The 26,609-nt window shown below is 47.7% G+C and overlaps 1 protein-coding gene across 1 annotated transcript; it reads left to right on the top strand.

Moving 5' to 3' along the window:
• The first annotated feature begins 60 nt into the window (after positions 1-60).
• COG4 (component of oligomeric golgi complex 4) lies at positions 61-26,115 on the top strand. Its single transcript, XM_032957463.2, has 19 exons — positions 61-270; positions 1,586-1,668; positions 1,782-1,896; positions 4,264-4,438; positions 5,159-5,352; positions 6,052-6,157; positions 7,975-8,132; positions 9,509-9,567; positions 10,148-10,281; positions 11,276-11,394; positions 12,475-12,641; positions 14,259-14,424; positions 17,848-17,910; positions 19,527-19,643; positions 21,161-21,253; positions 22,618-22,701; positions 23,455-23,556; positions 24,041-24,169; positions 24,626-26,115. The coding sequence occupies exons 1-19, from the start codon at positions 121-123 to the stop codon at positions 24,758-24,760; spliced, it is 2,349 nt and encodes a 782-aa protein (XP_032813354.2). The 5' UTR covers positions 61-120; the 3' UTR covers positions 24,761-26,115.
• The last annotated feature ends 494 nt before the right edge of the window (positions 26,116-26,609 follow it).

Below are 26,609 nucleotides of genomic sequence, written 5' to 3'. Positions count from 1 at the left end.
CGCCGCGCTTCGCGATGACGCCCATAGAGGGCGGGTCGATCCCGCGTGCGTGGTGACGTCATCGCGCACGAGGAAACGCTCCGTGGCCTGCGCGGTGACGTCACCACGCAGGGAAGCGCGATGGCGGCGGCCTCTGCTTCCACGTCGCACCGCGACCGGGCCGCCTTCACCTCTTCGCCCCCCGCCTCCTCGGTGTCGTGGGAGGCGATGCGCGGCCTGGCCGAGCTGGGGCAGCTGCAGCGCGACTACGAGCGCCTGTGCCGCGACGAGGTGCGCGCTGACGCGGGGCCAGCCCGGCGGTCGCGCGTTCGCAGCGTTCACATTCGCGGTTCCGTTCCGACCGGCCGCCCCGGTTAATGCGGCGGGTGTATCATCATTGTCGCCGTCAACATAGTTATTGTTGTTATTATTTCACTCGTTTACTCGGGAAATATCCGCCGAGTCTTGAAGACTCTTGTTCAGGAGGCTCCTGCCGAGTTGTTCGCAGTAGGGGGCGATGTTGCTGCTTGTGACGTGTGATCCCAGTGGAGTAATTAGCAGGCTCATTTTTAGCGGTGGGAGGTTTGACCCATACCAGTTACAATTGTATTCGTTATTAACCACAAGATACGCGCTCTCCGGAGAACTCCGACCGCTGTCTAACCGTGGATGTTAAAGACTCCGTGACGTCGTGCGTGATCCAAATGAGAAAACAGACTACTCCCAAACCACTGTCGCGGGTAAACGGTAACCATTGCCCTCTCGTGTGAAGACCGAGCACGGCCCCTCACCAAACCACAACTCGCCGGTCACCACTCCCCCGATGCTCACCAAACTCCACTTGGCACGAGCACGCCTCACAACCCCGCACTGCCGTGCATTGCACCCACTCGTGGCAATTATCAAGCGGCGGTGACTGCTTTTAGACTTGAGTTGTGCATGCTGAGTTCAGGATAAGCTCTCACTGCTCTCACTGCACTCGGCGCGTCAAACGTGGCTGGAGTCAATGCTGTGACAAGACTACACGCATGGCACCGACCCTTGATCAGCATCCCCTTCGCCATTGACTCTGCTCTTCCCCATTGACTCTGCCCTTCCCCATTGCCCCTGCCCTTCCCCATTGACTCTGCCCTTCAACAGCCCTGTCCACCACCTGGGTCAGTGGCTTAAAACTACCATCAAGGTCGTTGGTTGTAGACCACAAAATTGAGTTGGAATGAGCCCTCATTGGGCGAGTGTATTGTGTCATTGGGCGAGTGGGCGCCACGATGAGTAGAAGATCAAAACTACCTCGCTTGGTATACAGGAGGTCATAGGTTCGATCCCGACCCTGATGGCTGCTATATGTTTGGAGTTTGTACGTCTCTCTCCCCGTGGCTGCCTGGATTTTTCTCCGGATCCTCCAGTTTATCCCTCCACATTTAGAAACATGCATTTAAATTATTTGGCTGCTATGAGTTTCCACATGATAAGCCATTTCGTTGATCTATCAGTTGTGGCCAGGTCGCTTTTGAAAAATAGCTATATATCTCAGTGGGTCTTACCTGGTAATATAAAACATAATTTATTGCTTTAGTTTAAAGAGTATTATGCCGATGGACTGCAGGAAGAAGTCACAGCTGAACTGGACTCATTGCTGGAGAAGCAGAGTGGATTGGAGTCAAAAATGGGCTCTCTGCATCGCATGCGGTGAGTGTCGCTCTCATTTATAACCTTTAAATATAGATTAGCATTTCAAATGCATAGTGTATGTGACAGTTGTTTACGGACAATGCAATGCTTCTGACGCTGCCATTTGTCAGACCAAACCTGCAGCTGATTGAAGGGGATGCCTCTCAGCTCGCTGGAATGATCAACTTCACCTGCAACCTGGCCGAGAACATCAGCAGCAAAGTCCGCCAGCTGGACCTGGCCAAGGTGTGGGCACGCTTGGACGCATAGCATCCCCATCCACACGCTGCAGCAAGTGTCCCTGCTGACTGCACGATGGGTTTGAACTCTCAACACAACGGTGCAATGCATGAACTGGCCCAGGTTATTCCATGTTGGCAATGCTGCGTAAGAAGCGTTTCACCCAGTTCGTGATAAATTAGTGTCGCTTCCATCGTGCGAAAGCAGCGGAGCAGATGCAAGGAGTCGGAGCACAGGAATTTCTCTTTGGTGACCAATCGGGTGCCGATCCATTTGACAGATGCATGCGTGTGTTAGCGTGACTTGAAGAGGTGTTACTGTTTACACATGTGCACGCAGGCACACAAAGACGCAAAGATCGCCTCTAGCCTTAATAGACTGTTGGGGCAAGGTCCATTAGCAAGCACTTATGAAGGCCAACACGACACATGGGAAAGGTGGTGTGGTCAGCACCATGCCCAGCTGCCTTCGCCTCCCCATTGGTGACACTGTCACACTGCACTAGGTATTCATTAAGGCTGAGTCGACCTAGAGGAAGCCAGGGATTTTTGTCACTGAAGCATAGCTGACTAGGTTAAAAAAAGAACGGTAATTTCAACATTCCGCATTTTTCTTAACTGTCACTGAGTGGCCAATATTTTCCTCCTCACAAATAAATCTTCACTTAAAGCTTTCGTGACTGCAGGTATTCATATTATTTCGGTAAAGTCACTTAGATAGAAAAATAATAACAATAAAATAATAAAAATGAAAAAAATACAAATATCACGACGTTTCGATCGCAACACAAGCAATCGTCATCAGGCTGTTTTAAAGGTTTGAAATGGGTGTAGCCCAAGGGTAATAAACGAAGTGGGCGGGGCTAGTGATGTTAAAGTGAGAAATTTGCATGTCAATGTTAGACCGGAGAGCTACCTCCACGACGAGGGCATGGAGGTGGCCATTGTATTGTGACAGATTAGCATGTCAATGTAATATCTCAGAGACGCCGCCACATTGAGTTACACGAGCGACGGCGTCTTGCGTTAGTGAGACATCTAACCTGTTAATGTAAAATCAGAGATTAGCATGTCAATGTAAGATCACAGAGCCACCGCCACATTGAGGACACGAGCGACGGCGGCTGTGTTAGTGAGACATTTAACCTGTTAATGTAAAATCAGAGATTAGCATGTCAATGTAAGATCGCAGAGCCACCGCCACATCGAGGACACGAGCGACGGTGGCTGTGTTAGTGTGAGACATTTAACCTGTTAATGTAAAATCAGAGATTAGCATGTCAATGTAAGATCACAGAGCCGCCACCACATCGAGGACACGAGCGACGGTGTCTGTGTTAGTGTGAGACATTTAATCTGTTATTGTTAAATCAGAGATTAGCATGTCAATGTAAGATCTCAGAGCCACCGCCACATCGAGGACACGAGCGACGGCGGCTGTGCCAGTGTGAGACATCCAACCTGTCAATGTAAAATCAGAGAGTCGAAAATAACCACCAACATCGGAAGGTAGGATGGAAACATCACAGCCAATTATGAATTAAACTGGTTAACAACGTCCTTCCAATGATTGCTCAGTTTCCTTCTTCTCGGTTAAAATTGTGTCTGTGTCTATATATCTGGATGGCTTCATGAACGAATCTTTGTTGATATCCCGTGGGTTTGCAGAGCACCTTCGTCTTGGAGAAATCAATTTCGTGTGAGCCCACCGCATTAATTTTTTTCTATCTTCGTGACTTTACCGAAAGACCCAAAGAATACATTAAACCTGTTGTTAAATTACTTTACCGAAAAACCTAAAGAATACAAATAAACCTGTTGTTAAATGACCCTGTATTTTAACACACATGCTTACACGCACGCAACAAAAAACTGCTGCTGTTTGCTTCTTTCAGGGGGTGAACAATTAAGCAGATAAAAATCAAAACAAAAACAACGGTGATAATAGGTTTTCCCCTTTTTTCTGACAAGAAAACAGGTGTAAAATACGGTGTTACATTACAAATCAAGAACTGCGCAAACGTAATATTAAATAAAATACATTTCGTTTGGCTCAATTTTCTTTAAAAAAAAAGTACAGTAAAATGATTGAAACATCAATTGGTGTGATTATTACGTGAATAATAACTTGGCACATCTGGTATTCGCGCCATTGTTATAGAGCAAGGCGATCACGGAGGAAGGCACTGCTGCGTTTCTCAGACACAGCCTGCAGTGGTTTCACAGTAGGCGTGGTGGTGCAACTGCTGTGTCTAATCCCAATTGAGTGAGCGATGTGTATGCAAACAGACAACGGTATACACGTGAAAAACATCGACTGCAAGTGAAGTGCGGCGCGCGTGTGTGTGTGTGTGTGCGCACACATGTGGCTCAGACGCGCGTGTACCAGGCGATCCAGCGCGTGGACGATATCCTGGACCTGGCGCTGTGCACCGACGGGGTGCAGGCCGCTCTCAACAGCGAGGACTACGAGACGGCCGCGGGCCACGTTCACCGCTTCCTCTCGCTGGACAAGTCCGTGCTGGAAATGAGTTGCGATGGCAGGGACGGTGAGAGGCCTCCCCCACGTTGGGTTCTCTTCTCGACACCGATCATGTGTCTTCAGCGTGCAGAACGGTGCACAACATAGCGTGGGGGCATGGCGTGGGGGTATGTGCAGTTATTAAGCTATTGCTCATTTCATAAAGATATTGTGAAGATCAGAATCAGAATATTTATACTGGAGGAATCCAATGAGCTGTTAAGCTCTTTATCACAGATGTCCAGTAAGGTATGAGGCGCTGCACTGATCTGTAGGTTGTAGTTATACAGACCTTTTCACCTGACACCCTCGCTGACCTGCTTGTGTTTCCTATATTAGAGACCAATTCATATTTTGGATGCCGTAACAAGTGGAACTAATGTGACTATAGAGTCATTTTTGCTTATCTCTTTTTTCATGGGTGGCAGGGTGACGCAGGCTAGAAGGTCCTGAGTTCAATTCCCGGCTCTGGTGCCTTTCTGTGTGGCGTTTGTATGTTCTCCCCCTGTTCTGCATGGTTTTCCTTCAGGTTATTCGGTTTCCTCCCATAGCTAAAAAAAACATTGTAATGCTGAAAAATTTAACAGAGCAACATTGTCCCCTCCTGTGAAGGCTTCGCAAAACCCTCCTAAAACACTTTCCCAGGTAAGCAGCATAGAAACAAATATTAATGATGAAAGTATAACAAGTGATTCGGTAATGGTGCTCGCTCTGAACACGGTGCCATGTGCCATCGTTTTTATACCAGGTGGGATGGCGGACACAAACCTCGGCCTGCTGCAAGACGCCGAGAAGAAACTGAAGGCCATCGTGGTGGTGCGGTTTGACGCGGCCATAAAGGAGGGAAACCTGCCGCAAGTGGAGCGCTTCTTCAAGATCTTCCCCCTGCTGGGCCTTCACGACGAAGGCCTCAGCAAGTTTGCGCAGTACCTCTGTGCCCAGGTGCGCCACTGCCACCCGGCTGAGATGCCACCTTCTCCTGAAGCCTGTCAATGCTGCGGGATAGACGTTGTCACTTTTGCATGAGCTATGTAACATAGCCCAGCGTTAACGCCTGTTGATGCGAGGGTCGCGGTTGATGTTCAAGATGCTGTGATGTCTGTCAAAGAAGTGTAGGCCATCGTGTGTGTCGGTGTTATGGCCCAAACTTGTCAAATTAGACAAATTCCTTGCAAATCACGTGATTGGGAGGCACAACAATCATCACCCCAACTCTGACAACTTAGCAAGACCCTGAAAAAGAGTTGGGACTCGGGCTGTCGTGGGTAAGCAAGTATAATAATTATAAAGGTGCAATTGGCAGCGATGTATGTATTTTGAACTTCTTTCCCACCATACGTAGCCAACACTCATTGATGGGCATGCTGTATCTTTGTGAACCTGTGTAAAGATCCACGTACATTTTTTGAGTTTGTGTCCAGATACATAACATGGGCCCTAAACTAAATAAGCAGAGGGCCATGCCGTCAGTGCCACCGATTAGATATGCATCTTATTGGCACTTCAAACACATTCCAATGCTTATCAGTGTGAGTTTGTGCATGCGAATGGTGAGATTAACCACTGACACGCACCTGGGGCTGTGACGAGCTCTTCCCATGTGAGACCAACGGTCCTGGGCCTTGCCGTGTGGCTGTGCAGGTCGCCATCAAGGCGGAGGAGAACCTACAGCTCGCCATGACCACGGATGTGGGCGATAAGCGAGCCGGCGTCATTTTTGCAGACACCCTCACCCTGCTCTTTGAAGGTGCGAAGGAGTGGGGGGGGAGGCCTGACAATGATGCCAGGATAGAGATGTTTGATAATATAGGATTGTTTGTCTTTATCAAGTTCATTAACACACTTGGCTTCGTTATTTTTCTGGTATTTCTGCCACAATTTCTGGATAGTTTTGCTTTTATACATAAGAAATGACATGATGACACCTGTTGGCTGGGAAAGGGATGCACGGGTACGGGCACCGCTTAAGACAACATCCAATCTGGAAGGGAGAGGTATCTGGGGCAAAGGTAATAGGCGGGGTTGGCCGAGATGCTCTGGGAACTTACTCGAAGGTTTCACGAGAGGGCGTGGCTGGAGGTAGAGCATAGCCACGCCTGGGGGGATATAAGCGGGGGCAGACCAGGCTTCGGGGTTCGTGTGTGGATTCTTGGGTCCGGACTGCGTCGCTGCTCGCCGTCATCTCTCTCCGTCGTCCGGCCACGTGGAAGATCCCCTGCTCGGCTTCCATCGCCATCCTCGTCACGCCACCAGCCAGCGGCGTAGCCGAGTGAGGGCGCTGGAACCGCGTCGAGTAATCGGCCATGTGTGTAGCCAGTAGAGACATAAATATCTCAGTGTGTACTCAGAGTGAGAAGGATCAGGTTGGCCCGTGTTGTGCCCATGTCAGAATAAAGAAGAAGTACCCTCTACACGACGTGTCGCGGAAGACGCTCATTACATTGGAGTCAGAAGTGGTTAAAAGAAAAAGATTAAACAGAAGAATTTGTGTTAAACAGCGAAAATTTCAGTATGTCCAAACATCAGAAGAAATGGAACCCACCTGTGGTGTCTTCCGATGACGAAAATTCGACCTAAGACCTCCTGCCGACCACGGGAACTGTGGTCCCGGTTATTGAAACCACTGCGGGGGAGTTGGCTGCGCCGGAGGCGGTCGATCCAGACACAGCATCTCCGCATCAGCAGCCCAAAGACGGCTGGAAGGTGTCGGAGCAGCTGGACTTATTACGGGTGGTGGTCGTACAGCTGGTGTCGCTTGTCACGGAGACTACGGTGGCGGGGGCGCTCAGCGCTACACATAGACCGAGCAGGCACCTTTTCTTGCCTAGATAGCCAGCAGGTCTCTCTGAGCGAGGCCGTCCAGGCGAGAGGGGAGGGCAGGGGTTTGAGCCTTCCAGCCTCTTATTAGTGCACGAGATTTGAGTTAAATGGTTCAGTAACATGGCACTGTGGTGCAAAACAGTGTTAAGATGTTCCAGAATATTTGAAGAATGTAGCAAAGTCACACACCTAAAAGTTGTACCATTTAACTTCAAATTTGGTGGGCAGTGACTATGTTGCATGTGGTCTTTGATCCAGCACTTGTGGAGGCAGCAAGAGTTGGTGGATCACACAAAGTTTGTGAAACTCCCTTCCCGTGGGGCTCGAGGTGCAATACCCTGGCTTCACAGGAGAAGGCTTTACAGCAACTTGATTAATCGCCATCTTATGGGGATGGAGTATTTTCAGCTTCACATTCGTGGATTTTCTTCGGGAGCTCCAGTTTCCTCCCACTCGTATAAACACTCATTACTTGGCTGAAAACATCTTCATATATAGAGGATTGCAGAGCTTGGGCATTTATTGGCACAGGCTCACTGCCTGGCTGCTTTCCTGCTTGTCTGTCATCCCTCACGCCTCTGAGTCAGCTTCCATAGCGAGTGAAAACTGTTACAAGTCTTAATTATTATCATTACTTACACCTATCTATCTCGGGTTAGGTGCCAACCCTCTGTAAGGCGTGGCCGGATAAAGACACAGGTCTGCACACGTAGCCTAATAGCGTGAACATTTCGTTGGGTACAGGAATCGCTCGCATAGTGGAAACGCACCAGCCCATCGTGGAGACATTCTACGGGCCCGGCCGCCTATTTGTCCTGCTCAAGCACCTGCAGGGGGAGTGTGACCGGCAGGTGCAGCGTGTCGTCGACAGATTCACGGAGCATCGTCACTACGAGCAGAAGGTGGGTCCTCAACTACAGCCCCATCTGGACGAGGATTGCTGCTCATCGCTTTGAACAGCCCCCCCCTCTCTCATTCAAAGTCGGTGATTTCATGCTCAAATGAGCATTGGTGCAGTACTCAGCTGCTCTATACTGCCCTGAGCCAGTGGCAAAAAATGTGTATTCCTACTGCTGGGACGAGTAACCGTAGGACAACCGCCGTTGACTTCCCCACAAAGTGGTAAGCATTGTATCAACCCCAGAGGGATGCTGGGCTGAGTCAACCCCCAAACAGGATGTTAACTCGCATCCTTCCGATTGTGGGCCACTCGCTTGACTACTGAGTCACCTGACCAGAGTCCTCAATTCCTGAATCTGAAAACCTAAAACTCAATGTTTGATTCCTGGTCTGACTAAGAATCTCACTAATTCGTGGTTCCTGTCAACTCCCCTTCTATGAGAGAGAAGGCTGCTCTTTGCGTCTCACCTCACTGAGACCAACTATGTCTCAATTTAACAATATCCCAGATTATTTCTCTTGATCTCTCCAGTTAAACAGAGTTTGATTGTCCAGATAGATTCCACGTGTTGTATGTAGTATGGTCAAATTTACCAGGTCCCCTGTTCTTACCCAGTGATTCCATTTTTAATCCTAATCACGGATCAGAAACACAAATGCTGAAAAAGTGCGCAAAGGAGCACGGAGAAAGGCACACTTGTATGTATGTTGAACTTCTTTCGCACCGTACGTAGCCACCATGCTAATCGGAGGTGCGGGGGAAGGACAACAAACTAAACACAAAAAGCAGTTTTAAAGAAATAACTTTTCAATCTAGATGATTTAATCGTGCATAGCTACAGCGGCTTCCGAATATCGGAAGGAAGAGCGTTCCAGACGGCCACAGGAGCGTATCTGAAGAAGAAGCAATGCAATTGGCTCGTGTGCAGGTGCGAGATAGATTGTTGCATCGTGAGAGGTGGCAAAGACTGGGAGAGACCTTCACTCAGCAGTAGATAGATCGTGGCTCATGATGCGATTGTCCGCTTGTATTCATTCTCTGCACAGATAAAGTGTTAAGATGTTCCCATTAATCCCAAGACGTGATGTGGAAAACCATGGCAGATCCTCACTGGAGCGGTGCGCCTGTGCATGCTCCATGCGGAGTGTACATGCTGCATGCGTTTGTGCGTGACTGCATGGAAACTTTGCGCTTGAGTTGAGATTTTATTTTCAAACACCATTGGAAGTATGCTCCCCGATGACCGATGGTAGAGTGAAGCTATTGTTCGGAAATGTCGCACATAAGTGGGTGAGTCTTTAGTCATCATTCCAAGTGGTGTTTTCTGATTACTTGTTTGGATGTCAAGCATGGTGCACGTGCCTCCTGTGTGCACAGTTGAAGCGCGTGGAGGGCAGCTTGCTGAGAGGCTCCCAGCTGGAGAGGATCGCGCCGAGGTATGGCCGTGCTGCACGCACATCAACGTCATGCAAGTGTCTGTGTATGCGAGTGTGTCTTTATGAGTTTGTCTCATAGGTGCTCGCTAACAACGCTTGCCCCAACAGTCTGTTAAGACTATACGGTGGATCTTTGTCGTTGTTTGTGTGTTAAAGTGGGGAGCGGTAGTGTAGCGGTTAACGTGCTGCACTATGAATCTACCGACCTGAGTTTGATTCCCGCTCACGGCCAACATTGGAGACGAATATCTGAACCAGTCCTGGGTCTCCCCTAGGTCGATTCAGCCTCACTTGAGTACCTGGTGCCAGGTGTAAACATTGCCACTAGGGGACAAAGGCGGCCGAGCATGGTCCTGGCCACCTACCCCCACATGTACCGTGCCGGCCTTTATAGGTGCTTGCTAACAGCACTTGCCCCAAATGTCTATTAAGGCTATACTGGGGATATTTGTCTCTCTGATCAAGTAACGGAGAGTGTGTCCTATGTGAGAGTCTCTGTGTGTGAGAGCAGGGTAACACGTGAGAGGCTGTGTGGGTGTGTGACAGAGGGTAATGGAGAGACTATGTATGTGTTGCGCAGGGAGCTGGACACGATCCTGGGAGAGATGAGCGTGATGAATGCTCGCGCCGAGCTCTACCTGCGTTTCGTGCGGCGCCGCGTGCTCGCTGACCTGGAGGTGTGCGACGCCGACGCCAGCGAGGAAACACGCAACGGTGAGTGCAGAGCACGGTGCGGTTGTCACTGTCGTGTTTCCCCTCAGCCTTTCATTGAAAGCATCTATGCACAATACCATGGACACTGGTCATACAATGCTTCATGATGATAGTCCCAGTAGTTCTAAGTATAAATCAAATCAGCACAAACAAACCCGAGATCGGTTTCGACATTCAGTGTCTCTTCACCAGAGTGCATTTAAATTATTCTTTCCTCGAAGACCTTGTGGTTGTTGGGGTGTGCAACAAAAAGTATTGTACTTTACTCATACAGAGGGACAGATATGTGAAGGAGGTGTACTGTGTGCTTAATTGTTTTTCTTAGTATTAATGACAGCTGTTTGGTCTACCGGTCTCCAAGCTCTCAGGGTCGTAAGGTCAGTCGCAGCTCGACTCTGGCTCGGCCTCTCTGTTGAACTCAGGTTTGAGCCACTCAGTGGCTTCCAAGGACGCAAGTGAGCGGCTCAGCCGTAGCACGGCTCATGGGAATCCTGAGCGTGTCCGGGACCATGCTCGGAGCTGTGTTAAGAGCATGGTTCTGTGCCGGCTCACTTGAGTCAAAGCCAAGGCTGAGGCGAGTCGTGACGGGTGAAAGTGCATGTGCGATATAGAGCGTGACTCCATAATAAAGGTTTTTTTGGATTAGATTGCATGAATATGAATGTCCATACTCTTTGGTTCTTTCGGTAAAGTCACGTAGTTAGAAATATAATAAAACAAATCACGACGTTTCGATCGCAACACAAGCAGTCATCATCAAATCAAGATATAAATATGTTATTAAACCCATCACCACCTGACACAGCCAATTAGTCAGGTTTGTCACATAAACAAAACATGCCAAAGGTGTGTTGGAGAGTAAACCCACAATATTTACAATTCAAGTACCGTGACATTTCGCCGCTGGTTGTTGTCACTGTGAGCCTATTGGGTTAATGTAGTCATATAAGTTACAATGGATTTTTTGTGATGAGAATGTGGTGTTGTTTGTCAGGGCACCTGTCTGCGCTGGAGAGGCTGATAAACAACTGCGTGCTGAGCCGCAGCATGCAGGAGCTCATGTGCTCTTACATCACCATGGAAGAGTACTTCATGCGAGAGACCGTCAATAAGGTACCGCCTAGCGCTCCCTCCTGGGGCTCAGCAAGGATGGTGCAGTCGTTCTCCGCAATAGTGACGTTCTTGTTTTGTTGCCATGCTCACGCAGCACCTCGGATCTCCCTCCTAAAATAGCCAGGCAACTGGCTAAACGGGACCACCCTTGTGACACATCAAAATAAACTTAAACTCTTTCCATTGGCAGCATGGTGGTGAAGTGGTAACGCCTATGCCTCACAACAAGAAGGCCCTGGGTTTCATTCCCAAATCATGCACCTCTCTGTGTGCTGCTTGTATGTTCTTCCCTATTTTTGTGGGTTTCCTTGGTGTTCTCCAGTTTCCTACCATAGCTACCAAGAAGCCATTGAGTGTAACTGGTATTGGTGAAACATCCCAATACTGAAACTTTCCTGAAAATAATTCAATTACACAGCAGCAACATTGCCCCCTCCTGCAACAACGCGGCAGGAGCCACCTTCGCTGGGCAGCGGTGGCTTCGCACTTGGCCTGTAACCCAGCCCTGTGGAGGCAATGAGGGTGGGCAGATTGCACAAATGTTGTGAACCCCTTTCCCGTGAGCTTCAAGGAAGTGCCATACCCTGGCTCGCCAGTAGAAGGCGGTACAGAAAGTTGCAGACTCCACCTGTTCCATCTGTGTGGGATAGAAGCGTTGCCACCTTGCACGTGGGGGTTTTTTCTGGGTGGTCAGGTTCTCTCCCACATGTAAACACAATAACACCTTCATATATACAGGACCGCAGAGGTTGGGGGGGGGGGGAGGGTTTCGTGCCGGCTAACCTCCTGGCTGTTCAGAATCAGAATCTTTGAGTAGACCGGAGAAATCCGACGAGCTGTTATGAAGCTCTTTTTGCACAGATGTCCAGTAGGGTCTCATCTGTTCTTGTTCCTCCTCACGCCTGAGTTGTTTCCGGTGTCTCTTTGGGAGCAAGCAAATACTGTGTGGTGGGTGGCACGTTACAAGTTGATGTCATTCTTATTTAAAAAATGTCCTGAGACTCGTGAGGCTTTCCTGGGTAAACAAGTGTTGTAATAATAACAATAATACAATAAAGTGGCGCTGCATGCCGGTGGCAGGCTGTGGCGATGGACACGGTGGAGAAAGGGCAGCTCACGTCCAGCGTGGTGGACGACGTGTTCTACATCGTCAAGAAGTGCATTGGACGAGCCATGGCCAGCTCCAACATTGACTGCCTGTGTGCCATGATCAATCACGCGACCACACTGCTCGATGAGGACTTCCGGTGAGCTTGGCTGCTTAGACGGTACCGTAGCACGGGCCCGTGCTCTCTGTGCATGTATGTGTGGGATTAGTACACCGGGGGTGAGCGGTAGTGTAGCAGTTAGCGCGCTGCGCTATGGCCAACACAAGTTCTGGGTTTCCCCTAGGTCGACTCGGCCTCAAATGAGTATTTGGTGTGGTGTGTAAACATGATGACAAAGGCGACTGGGCGTGGTGTTAGCCACCCACCCACTCGTGTGTTGTGCCTGCCTTCATAGGTGCTGCTAACAGCACTTGCCCCAACAGTCTCCTAAGGATATACGGGTGATCTTTGTGTTTGTTTTGTCTCTGATCATTAGTGAGTAAACGGCACCACAGCATGGGCTGTGTGTGGGATTAGTGAGTACACAGCACCACAGCATGGGCTGTGTGTGTGGGCTCTCGTGGACAGAGTAAATGCATTAACCCTTTCTACCTTATTAAAATAGGGTTTTTCCCCTTTTTTTCTGGCAACAAAATTGAAACCTTTTTTTACAAGGATTCATGTCTGCATTAACCACAATACCTGCAGTCAAAATGCAAACAAAAAACATACTATGATAATATATGCATTGTCCTTGAAACTGATTGGTCCAGACCAAGGGACGGCTTTCTTTTGAGCCTCGACCCAATTGGTGCTCGACCAGATGACGCCAAAAGGCGTACAGCTCAAAGACAATGCACTATCAAAGTAAATGAGGGCTCGGGGTGAGCATCTACATCATTAGACCTCCTTTGCCAGTACCAAAATGTAATAATAGGGTTTTTCCCCTTTTTTTCTGGCAACAAAACTGAAACCTTTTTTACATTTTGGTACTGGCAAAGGAGGTCTAATGATGTAGATGCTCACCGCGAGCACTCATTTACTTTGATAGTGCATTGTCTTTGAGCTGTGCGCCTTTTGGCGTCATCTGGTCGAGCACTAATTGGGTCGAGGCTCAAAAGAAAGCCGTCCCTTGGTCTGGACCAATCAGTTTCAAGGACAATGCATATATTATCATAGTATGTTTTTTGTTTGCATTTTGACTGCAGGTATTGTGGTTAATGCAGACATGAATCCTTGTAAAAAAGGTTTCAGTTTTGTTGCCAAAAAAAAGGGGAAAAACCCTATTACATTTTAGTACTGGCAAAGGAGGTCTAATGATGCTTTCTACCTTGGTTGGAAAACATTCAAACTAAACTATTTTTATTTTACCAGGTAAAGCCCACTGAGCTATGTAGCTCTTTTTCAGAAGCGACCCGGCCACAAATGAAAGCCCAATGAAGTGGCTTATCATGTGGAACTTTATCGCAGCCAAACATCTTAATCACATGTTTCTAAATGTGGAGGGAAAAACCAGAGGACCTGGAGTAAAATGCACACGGCCACAGGGAGAGAAACACGCAAACTCCAAATATAGAGCAGGAGTGATATTCAGGATGGAGCCCATGACCTCTTGTCTACCAGGCGATATAGTTAACATCTGGGTTCCTGTCATACAACTGTGTTAAGCTGCTCTATAAATGTAAGCTGTATTGCACGCAGTGCACTGTTTTTCTCGAGTGCACCTCGTTGTTGTCGTGTGCCTAGAGCGATGGAGCCATGCCATTTGTCGCGCAGGGAGGTACTCAACACGAAGCTGCGCGTGGGCTTCCCAGCGACGACGCTGCAGGACATCCAGCGTGGCGTTAGCAGCGCCGTGAGCCTCATGCAGAGCAGCCTGCAGCAGGGCAAGTTCGAGGCGCGCGGCATTGAGAGCACCGAGGAGGCAAAGCAGTCATTCCTGGTGAGCCTGCACTGCCTAGGCTCCCCCGCCAGCCCCCTCCCATCTGTGTGTGTGTATCTGTGTGGGGAGCGATAGTGTAGCGGTTAGCGCGCTGCGGTATGAACCTGGCGACCAGGGTTCGATTCCCGCCCACGGCCAACACCAGTGACGATTATCTGAACCGGTCCCGGGCCTCCCCTAGGTCGACTCAGCCTCAAATGAGTACCTGGTGCGATGTGTAAACATCGTCAATAGGGAGACAAAGGCGGCTGGGCGTGGTGTTGGCCACCCACCCCCTCGTGTACTGTGCCGGTCTTCATAGGTGCTCGCTAACAGCACTTGCGCCTACAGTCTGTTAAGGCTAAATGGGGGATCTTTGATCTTTGTATCTGTGTGTGAGGAGCGGTAGTGTAGTAGTTAGCGCGTTGCACTACAAACCCGGCGACACGAGTTCAATTGCCGCTCACGGCCAACACCAGTGACGATTATCTGAACCGGTCCTGGGCCTCCCCTAGGTCGACTCAGCCTCAAATGAGTAACCGGTGCAGTGTGTAAACATCGCCACTAGGGAGACAAAGGCACCCGAGTGTAACGTTGGCCACCCACCCCCTTGTGTGCTGTACCGGCCTTCATTGGTGCTTGCTAATGGCACTTGCCCCAAAAGTCTGTTTAGGCTATACGGGGAATCTGCATGTGTGGCGTTATATGTAAATAAACTCCTTAAAAATAGTTTTTTAACCAACAGTTTTATTAACAACTTCATTTAACTCACGGTCGAGAAGTCCCTCAATGGCGCCTGAGCCACGGCGCCTGCTTGGTGTGTGAGCCTGAGACACATGGCTCCTGCTTTGTGTGTGAGCCTGAGACACCTGGCTCCTGCTTTGTGTGTGAGCCTGAGACACCTGGCTCCTGCTTTGTGTGTGAGCCTGAGACACGTGGCACCTGCTTGGTGTGTGAGCCTGAGACACGTGGCACCTGCTTTGTGTGTGAGCCTGAGACACGTGGCTCCTGCTTTGTGTGTGAGCCTGAGACACGTGGCTCCTGCTTTGTGTGTGAGCCTGAGACACACAGTGACTGCTTTGTGTGCGAGCCTGAGACACGTGGCACCTGCTTTGTGTGCGAGCCTGAGACACGTGGCACCTGCTTTGTGTGTGAGCCTGAAACACGTGGCACCTGCTTTGTGTGTGAGCCTGAGACACGTGGCTCCTGCTTTGTGTGTGAGCCTGAGACACGTGGCACCTGCTTTGTCTGTGAGCCTGAGACACGTGGCGCCTGCTTTGTGTGTGAGCCTGAGACACGTGGCTCCTGCTTTGTGTGTGAGCCTGAGACACGTGGCTCCTGCTTTGTGTGTGAGCCTGAGACACACGGCACCTGCTTTTTGTGTGAGCCGATTCCACAGTTTAGGGACCGCGGCATTTTTGACCTACACAAAAAGATATAATTAATAAGCCGTCCATACAAAAATTGTAATTGCTTGAAAGAAGGCAATTAATTGATGAATTAATGCCGATTTTCATAGAGGCATGCATTGTCTCCGGATCTGAGTACGTGTGCAAAATTTGGAATTGATGGGACAACAGGAAGTAGACTAACTTTTGATTACACAATTTGACCACGACAAACACAAGTGAAGTTAATTAAAACCGTTGAAAAAGAAAAAATGTGAATTGTTATTACTGTATATGATATGCAGTGGTACCTCGATATACGTCGTTAATTCGTTCCAGAAGCTAGGAGGACTTATACCGAAAATGACGAATACCAAACGAATTTTTTCCCATAAGAAATAAAGGTTAAGGAAATAATCCGTTCCAGAGTATAAGAAATGATATTTTATTTGGCATATTATACATTACTGGGGTTGTTTAATATAATGTACACTAATTATTACTAAAATGCATACATACATTAAAATAAATGCATAAATAAATTAAAATAAATTGAAATAAAAATAAAAGTTAACATCACTTTAGCTTGCTGAGAGGAGTTGATAGCCTACGAGGATGGTGGTGAGGAAGGGGAGGAGAAGATGTTATTATTTGGAATGAGAGTCCCCTTCCATTAAAACTTCAGGAAGCTGAAATTCTGGAGTTTTTTTCTCTTTCTCTTTTCTGTCTTTTTTTTCTTGACTTGGACCTGGTTGAGGCTCACCAGCTTTGAGTTTTACTAAGATCCCACTTTCATTCTTTTCTATGATCTCTTTGTTCACGTCAACAGTGATCCTAACCATTCTCTTTGTAGCTTAGCTTTTCTCACTAACTTTCTTAGGACCCATCTTGAATGATTTCGCAAAAGATTCACGTTAAAATTACAAAAAAAATACGTGAAAATTCACGGAGAGTTATAGCAAGGGTTGTGCACTGAACGAGATGTACTGTACAGGCAGACTGAGGAGCGGTGCTTTGTTTTAGTCGTGAACGGGGTCTACGCGGGTACGTGGTGACTCATCCCGACCCATACAAGTTCTAGCAAGCGCGTCGTATCCCAAGCAAGATGTATCCCAAGACATTTTTTTCTCGTCAAAACACGACGTATACCAAATTCGACGTATTCCAAAGCGGTCGTATACCGAGGTATGACTGTATATTAGTTCGTCACTTAATTTTATGTATACCAGCTCTGAGGGCACTAAAATCTGGTTTAATTAAACTTTTTACAGAGTAAGTAGTACAATCACCCCTCAGATTGGTAACATCAGAGGTTGTTCTGCAGTATCACCTTCCCAGGGCCACTAATGACAAGCGATACAAATGAGTGAGTGTGAATGAGTTTAAATATGATCCCGTGCAAAAATACCCCCTCCTGGAGTCACCTCACTGTGGTCACATGAATTATACTTGTGTTCTGTATTTAACGTGCTCACCTCCCAGTGTCAAACAAGCGCTGAGTGTCACTCTGCTCTACCTCCAAGTGGTAAACAAGCGCTGAGTGTCACTCTGCTCTCTCCCAGTGTCAAACAGGCGCTGAGTGTCACTCTGCTGTACCTCCCAGTGTCAAACAAGCGCTGAGTGTCACTCTGCTCTACCTCCAAGTGGTAAACAGGCGCTGAGTGTCACTCTGCTCAACCTCCCAGTGTCAAACAGGCGCTGAGTGTCACTCTGCTCTACCTCCCAATGTCAAACAGGTGCTGAGCGTCACTCTGCTCTCTCCCAGTGTCAAACAAGCGCTGAGTGTCACTCTGCTCTACCTCCCAATGTCACCAGGCGCTGAGTGTCACTCTGCTCAACCTCCACGTGTCAAACAGGCACTGAGTGTCACTCTACTGTACCTCCCAGTGGTAAACAGGCGCTGAGTGTCACTCTGCTGTACCTCCCAGTGTCAAACAGGCGCTGAGTGTCACTCTGCTCTACCTCCCAGTGGTAAACAGGCGCTGAGTGTCACTCTCCTCTCTCCCAGTGTCAAACAGGCGTTGAGTGTCACTCTGCTCCCTCCCCGTGCGCTCAGGTGACACTGAACAACACGGAGGTGTGCAGCGACAACATCCAGACCCTCAAGAAGACGCTGGAGGTAACGTGCTTGGTCACGGTTTTTGAACGTCGGGCAGCCGTCGCCCGTGTTGAGTTTGTGTGCACCACTGCCAACGCAGCTCTGCAGCGCTTACAGCGGTGACACGGTCTGGCGTGCCCCGCTTGTTGCAGAGGTTCGTGGATTGAATCCAGCAGGCCTCCCTGATTAATACTTAGGGTATATTTATCCATAATGTACGCGCCGTTTGCTTCACAGTGGTTGATAAAAGATCCTGTGACGTAATTCGAAGAACATTAAGCTATTGTGTGCCAGCATCACGGTCCACATTGATCACTACCCGCGAATCACTTAATTTGGGAACACATAGCAATCATACGTAGCAATCACACATAGCAATCACACATAGCAATCACACATAGCAATCACACATAGAAATCACACATAGCAATCACACATAGCAATCACACATAGAAATCGAACATAGCAATCGCACATAGCAATCGCACATAGCAATCACACATAGAAATCACACATAGAAATCGCACATAGCAATCGCACATAGCAATCGCACATAGCAATCACACATAGCAATCACACATAGCAATCGCACATAGAAATCGCACATAGCAATCGCACATAGCAATCACACATAGAAATCACACATAGAAATCGCACATAGCAATCGCACATAGCAATCGCACATAGCAATCGCACATAGAAATCGCACATAGCAATCACACATAGCAATCACACATAGCAATCGCACATAGAAATCGCACATAGCAATCGCACATAGCAATCGCACATAGAAATCGCACATAGCAATCACACATAGCAATCACACATAGCAATCACACATAGCAATCACACATAGCAATCACACATAGCAATCACACAGAGAAATCACACATAGCAATCACACATAGAAATCACACATAGCAATCACACATAGCAATCACACATTGCAATCACACATAGCAATCACACATATAAATCACACATAGAAATCACACATAGCAATCACACATAGCAATCACACATAGCAATCACACATAGAAATCACACATAGCAATCACACAGCAATCACACATAGCAATCACCTACTGGAGATCTGTGAAAAAGAGCTTCATAGCTCATCGAATTCCTCCTCCAGTTTAAAAAAGTATTCTGATAAAGAAATATTCATAGCGTCATCATTGTTGTCACCCCATACTGCTAAAACACAGCAAGACCCTTCTGAAAAAGTGTCTTGTGAGTCACTGAGGCTCCCCTGGGTAAGTGTGTGTGCAATATAATGTTTTATTGTACCTTGTCAGTTTAACATGTAGGCTTTCCCGACCATATTCATCCATAATATAGGTTTTTTTTGGGTTAGATCACGTAAATATAAATGTGTCGTTAAACCCACCATCACCCAACACAGCCAATTCGTAAGGTTTGTCACATAAACAGAACATGGCAATTCGTTACTAGTACAGGACAACGGTGTGTTGTAGAGTAAATCCACAACATTTACAATCTGAGTACGACGTTTCGCCTGTAATTACAACTAGGCGGACAGCCAGATTTGTGGTGAAACGTTATTGGATTGTACCTTGTGTTTGCACTTATGTGCGTATAATGGTGTGCCTCTATGTGTGTGTATTTATGCCCAGGCTGACTGCCAGATGTTGCTTAATCAAGGTACCAAGAGTGAGCAGTCCCGTGCCAAAGTGGACAGCTGTCTCTTAGACCTGGTGTCTGTCTCCAACCATTTCAAGGATCTCTTGCAGGTAAGATCTTACAATATTAATAATGCAGGAGACCGTAACACTGAGAATATCTTAACTTACACTGTAATGTACAAACTAGCCAGGTGACTCAGCAGTAGAATGAGCGGCTCGCAATCAGAGGTTGCAAGTTCAAGTCCTGGTTAGGGTTGACTCAGCCCATCACCCCCTCGGGATTAAAAAATAAGTACCACTTAGTGGGGAAGTCAACGGTAGTTTTCCTATAGATAATAATTCTATTTATATCGTGCTTTTCATCTAGGATCTCAAAGTGCTGTACAGGACACAGCAGCAGTAGACACTCAGCATAAAAATTATAGTATAAATACATTTTAAAAATAATTTACTAAAGACAGGCTTGCCCCGCCATAGGAATGTGGAACTGTCACCACTGGCTCAGGGCTCTAACAGAACATAAGCACCAATGCTTTATTGTTCATGTGGGTGCCACGGTGTTGAGATGTTAACTACCTCGCCTGGGATACAGGAGATTGTTGGTTCAATCCTGACCTTGACGCCTGCTGTATAATTGGAGTTTGCGTGTCTCTCTCCCCGTGGTTGCGTGGATATTCTACAGGTCCTCCGGTTTTTCCCTCCAAATTTAGAAACATGCGTTTCGAGTATTTTGTTGCTTTATACATTCTCATGTGATAAGCCACTTAATTGGGCAATCATTTATGGCCACGTCACTTCTGAAAGATACCTATGTAGCTCAGTGGGCCTTGATAAAAAAAAATTGTTTATAGTTTTAGTTTATTGTTTTAGTTATTATTTAAGCAGAAAATCACTTTGACTTGGACTGCAATTTTTACACGTGTCCTGTTATTTGACAGTTCTCCCTATACAGGCAAACCTCGCTTAGCGTGATCACTTTTAGCTCCGATTTGGGTCACGCTCACTTTTCCAGGAACGCATCTTGAGCGCTAAGTGAGGTCTGCCTGTGCTTGGTCGTAAATATTCACCAGCGAAATGAAGGCGGCTTACGAAGTTCAACCAAAAGGCAGTGCTATTGTATGCATGTTGAACTTCTTTCGCACTGTACGTAGCCAACTGTGCGAATTGGAGGTGGAAAAATGCCTCACTGAGTCTCAAGACTCTCTTTCAGGAGGGTCCTGCCAAGTATTTGCTAATCGGAGGTGCGAGGGGAAGGATAACAAACTAAACACAAAAAGCAGTTCTAAAGAAATGAGTTTTCAATCTAGATTATTTAAAAGCGCATAGCCCCACTGTCTTCCTAATATCGGAAGGAAGAACGTTCCAGACGGCCGCAGAAATGCATCCGACTACGCCGCCCGATGTGTTTTTGTTAGTTGTGCACCACTATCACCACAGTGGTGACGCAATGTCACCGCAGTAGCGACGCACTACCACCGTGGCGACGTGCGTCTGTAGAACATGGGCGATTGTAGGCCCCGTTTGCAGGCCGCGTGGTGCGCACGGTGCCTGTGTACACACCAGCTGTATGTGCACATAGTCTGTCCATGCATGCAGTCCGTCCGTTCACGCTGTCCGCCTCACAGGAGGGTCTGGCAGAGCTGAACAACGCAGCCATCATGCCGCAAGTGAAGCCTTGGATGAACGACTTCCTGCTCGTCTCGCACAACATCGAGGAGGTGCCGCTCCACAGGCCGAGCCACGGCACCTGGCACACTCACGCCAGACAGCCTCCCACCCCCTCACCGTGTGTGTGGAGGGAGCTGCGTGGGTCGGGTATAGAGTCCCTGTCGAGTCACTTGTCATAGGCATTTCATTCTGTTCAACCGGGTGAGAAACCCAAGAGACCAACGGCAGTCTCATTCGCAGTAGTGATGTAAATGTGATGTAATTATGAGTAGACGTGTTTACCCATGAAAGCCTCACCGAGTCTCGGCTCTTTTCAGGAGGGTCCTACCAAGTGTTCGGAGTAGAGGGGGGGGGGGCGATGTTGCTGCTGTGCGTTATCCCAATCGAGTGATTTGCCGGTAATTTTTTAACATTAAGGTGTTTTAACTAATACCAGTACCATTAAATGTTTGATTAGTAATGGGAGGAAACCCATGAAGAACAGGGGGAGAATTCAAACCAAAAGGTGCCCGAGTCAGGTATCCAACCCAGCTCCTTCTTGCCGTGTGGCACAAGTGTTACCATTGTGCAACCCTGCTGCCCAAAGTGACTAGGGTAGTATTTGCAAGAGTTGACTTGCAACTTTAGTCTTCGATTTGAAGGGTGTTGCCACGGTGCATTGGTCAGTGCACTGGACTTGCAATCCAGAGGTCACCGGTTCGATTCAATCTCCCGACACAGAAGTTGAAACAATGGGGCACGTTTCTTAAATCGGTGTATTCATGACTAAAATCCTACTGGAATCGGTTTTCCGGTTCCTGACTGCCTGAACCAGTTACCGATTTTGGAAACGGTGACCGGTTTACCGGTTATCTTTAACACATAGGCTTTCGCGACCAATGTTATCCATAATAGATTTTTTTTGGGTTAGATCGCGTAAATATAAATGTGTCGTTAAACCTGCCACCACCCGACACAGCCAATTAGTAAGGTTTGTTACGTAAACAGAACATGCCCATTTGTTACTAGTACAGCACACTGGTGTGTTGTAGAGTAAATCCACAACATTCTATAATCTAAGTACAATGTTTCGCCAGTAATTACAAATCAGTAACTACTAATGATGCTAGTTGTAATTACTGGCGAAACCTCGTACTCAGATTGTAAATGCTGTGGATTTACTCTACAACACACCGGTGTGCTGTACTAGTAACAAATTGGCATGTTCTGTTTACGTAACAAACCTTACTGATTGGCTGTGTCGGGTGGTGGCGGGTTTAATGACATTTATATTTACGTGATCTAACCCAAAAAAACTCTATTATGGATTACCGGTTATCGTTGCACAACCCTGACAATGAGTGAATAAACAGCCACGAAGACTTAGCCATGATGGTGACACTGCGGTGGCATGCGTGTGTACGTCGCGTTCCAGGAGGAATTCAATGACTACGAAGCCAACGACCCCTGGGCTCAGAAGTTCATCGTTAATTTCGAGCAGCTGATGGCAGAGTTCAAGGTAAGCCATCCCAGATTGGGCTCCTGCATGTAAAATTCAATTATCTCGTGCTAATAAGTCTATAAAAACTTTTTTTTTTTAAAACCAGGTAAGGCCCACTGAGCTATATAGCTCTTTTCAGAAGTGACCTGGCCAAAAATGATAGCTCAATGAAGCAGCCTGTCATGTGTAAATTTATAGCAGCCAAATACTCCAAATTCATGTTTCTAAATGTAGAGGGAAAACCCGGAAGACCCAGAGAAAAATCCACGCGGCCACGGGCAGAACATGCAAACTCCAAATATACAGGCGTCAGGGTCGGGATCGAACACAACGATATCCTGCATACAAGGCGAGGTAGTTAACATCTCGCCACCGTAACGCCCGGACCTCTGCAGCGAAGCAGAGTTGAGCCTGGATAGTGCTCGTATGGGCGGCCACTGCGCACAGCAGATTGCTTTTGGCTGCAGTGGCGCTACGTGGTGGACAGCAGAGGGCAGTGCAACACATCCATCATTGTACTGTAATTCTCTGCTCCTACATCTATGCTTCAACAACCCAGAAGAACCCAGTGCGGTGAAGTATGGTCAAATAACGGCCACAACCCACCTGGCGTGAGGAGGCCCTCATCCAGCAGTGGATTGAGAAAAGGCTGTAGACACTGCAGCGTGGATTATGATTAACATAAATTTTCTTAAACGTGCTTGTACAAAAGAACGTCTCTTATAATACCTGCCGTGTAATGGGGCCTCGCTGGCCTACGTATCGTGGCAGGCGGCCGTGTCGCCCTCCATATACGACAGCCTCATTGGACTCGCGACGGGCCTCATCAGCCAGGAGATGGAGCGCTGCGTGCATAAAACCACATTCAGCCGGGTGAGTGCCCCACGCCCACTGGCAGGAGTGGAGACGGGAACCCACTACCACTGGGACAGCTTTATTATTGTTGTTATGCTTGGTTACGAGAGAATATTTACTGAGTCTCCAGACTCAAAGTCGGGGGCAATGTAGCCTCATCCCATTTGAGTGATGTGCTTGTAATATTTCAGCATTGGGATGTTTGGCCATTACCGGTTACATTGTTTTCTTTAGCCATGGGAGGAAGTGGGAGAACCCCGATGAAACCCATACAGAACAGGGGGAGAACATACAAACTCTATACAGAAAAGCTGCCTGAGTTCGGAATCGAACCCAGGATCCTTCGTGCTGTGAGGCATGAGTGTTACCACTCCGCACCTTCGATTAGCATGGTTGGCTACATGGGGTGCGAAAGAAGTTCAACATACATACAGACGTATATACCACCATCACCCTGCCACCCTGTACAATAAAACAAGCAGGGCCCACCTTTATTTTGCAGCTGGGAGGACTGCAGTTTGACAAGGAGCTGAGGGCACTGGTGGCCTACCTCACCTCCATCACGACCTGGACCATCCGTGACAAGTTCGCTCGGCTCACACAGATGGCCACCATCCTCAACCTGGAGCGGGTGAGACTCAGCATGTCGATCAGTAATAAAAGAACATTTTAGGAGTTGCTTCGTTCAGGCACAGATTATTCTGCGTGTTTATCCTGCAAAGTCTCACTCAGGGGGGGACCTGCCAAGTTATCGCAGTAGGGGCCGGTGTTGTTCTGTATAATCCCAATTGAGTAATTTCTAAGTAATTTTTCATAATTTGGATGTTTGGCCAATTCAAGTTACAATTAATGCATTTTTTTATGAAGGTGCTAGGTAAGCGAAGTTATACTTTGTGTGATGTACAAAATGGATTTGTAAACTTAAAAGTGAAGTGGATAATGCGAAGAAGTGCTTTTATTGATGTTACAAGTTTTCGCCCCCCTCAGTGGCCAGGTAACACATTATGCACGCTCCACGGGAGGTCGCTCCCTGGTTTTTCCGTCACCTGCACCGCCCAAAACCGCCTCCCCTGTGGACCGTGTCCAGGTGACGGAAATCCTGGACTACTGGGGCCCAAACTCGGGGCCACTTACGTGGCGGCTCACTCCCGCTGAGGTGCGGCGCGCCCTGTCGCTGCGCGCCGACTTCCGCAGTGAGGACATCAAGCGACTGCGCCTCTGAGCGCGCAGCGGGCCAGGACCTGCCGAATGTTACGCTCGAGCGCTCGTCACAAGCACACAGCAATAGCGCATCACACACGCACAGCAATAGCGCATGCACACTCGGTGCACAAAAGCACGCCACATCATGGCAGTCCACAGGGCATTGGTCACCTAGTGTGGTGCACAATAGCACCACGACATGTTGCATTACGTGACACTACACAACCACAGAATTTCAGCTCTAAAGTTCTATATATTTTTTGTTATTATATTTGTTTACCCAGAAAGCATTAGGGGGTGATGATTGCTATGTATATTCCAAACAAGTAATTTGCGGCTCTTTTCCGAACTTGTAACATTTCGACCAAGCCACCAACACACAATGGCCCACTTGTTCCAAATGATGTCAGGGGATCTTAAATGTCCACTGTGAAGTGGGCAAGGCACATATTTATTGGTGAAAATGCGCTTAATGCATAAAAATGCATTAATCCAACATGTTGTGCACTACATAAAATTGTTTGATGCAGTCGCAGAGAAAAGTTGTGGCAACAGCTTTCCACTCACAATGCAATTACCCTATTGCACGAATCGAGATCCGTCCGCAAGGGGGGAGAAATTGTCCTCGGGTTATTTTCGAACTCTGCCCATGGTCTTTGTAATATCAGTAAAGTTCAAATCAGTGTTTGTCGCTTTCAGAGAAGATCACCAAATCCTCAAATGCATTCAACGTTGAAGAAATTATCGTGTACTGTGTTTTCGTTAGCACAGTGTAACAAGATTTAATACTTTGGTATATGCCATTTGTGGAAAGGGTTGGCAGAAATTTTGCAACAACATCCATCATATAACATATTTTTTGCACAGGTCCAGAGGATGAAATGAAATCTTCTTAGTCCCGTACAAAGTAAGTTTTTTTACAGGTGACGTGTAGCAAAGTAGGTGAAGCAGACGTCAGGTTTCTCGAGTTCCAGAGGTGGGAGGGTGAGCTGGAGAGAGTGGGGTGAAGGGGGTTCAAAGGAGGTGGATATGAGGAAGAGGAGAAATCGAAGAGGTATAGAGAATGAGTGGAGTTAGGGTGGGGCAGACGTGAGTACAAGAGGGTGAGAGAGCGGGGAGAGCGTGAGAGCAGAAGAGTGGCGCGAGGGAGAAGAGGACAGAGAGATCACAGGAGTTCGACATGGACGGGTTGCAGAGTTGGTGACGCGGCTGTTGAGGAAACACGTGCTGTACAAACTCTGCACTCGGGGCTGTAAAAAAAGGTGTACTCAACCTCGCAGTGATGAGAAGCGTGCATTTAGTTCTTTTTTTGTTCATCCCATTGTACAAACGTGAGTGTACATAAATTGATGAATAAAGGTGACGGCTGACAAAGAGTTTTACATTGCATCTATTGCAGAGGACTCAATGAGTGAAGTTCACGGGAACGGTAACCATGGCACTAGCGAGAGAAGAGTGATACAGAGATAACTGACCGCCAGTGAGCGAGTGAACCGGTGAGTGCTGGGTCATGAGTCAACCTGACTGCCGCTTTACTCCTCCATCAGGTGCAGTGAAGTTTAGCCACCTGGGTGCCTCATTCCAGGATGACAGTTTCCAACTTTTGCCTGTGCTGTTTCGTAATAATGTTGAGAGCTAAAGAGGCTTTAATACAGAAAAAGAAAACCAAGCTTCTTTGATGCGTCCCTAGCCAGATGAGTAACATAACCAATCCATGACAGGTTCATGACGTGCTATAAAGCAGACACGAAATAAGGTGAAGGCCGGATAATCTTTATATAGCAATCAGGTGGCAGGCATTACAATACGGGATAATTATCAATGCAAGCGCATGTATCTGCTATATCTGGGATATCAGATACTACTGT

Source organism: Petromyzon marinus, chromosome 20 (genome assembly GCF_048934315.1).
Source record: "Petromyzon marinus isolate PM22_M1 ecotype Great Lakes invasive population chromosome 20, UKy_Petmar_22M1.pri1.0, whole genome shotgun sequence".
Lineage (NCBI taxonomy): Eukaryota > Metazoa > Chordata > Hyperoartia > Petromyzontiformes > Petromyzontidae > Petromyzon > Petromyzon marinus.
The sequence above is the reverse complement of the archived record's forward strand: the minus strand, read 5'-3'. Positions and strand labels throughout refer to the sequence as shown.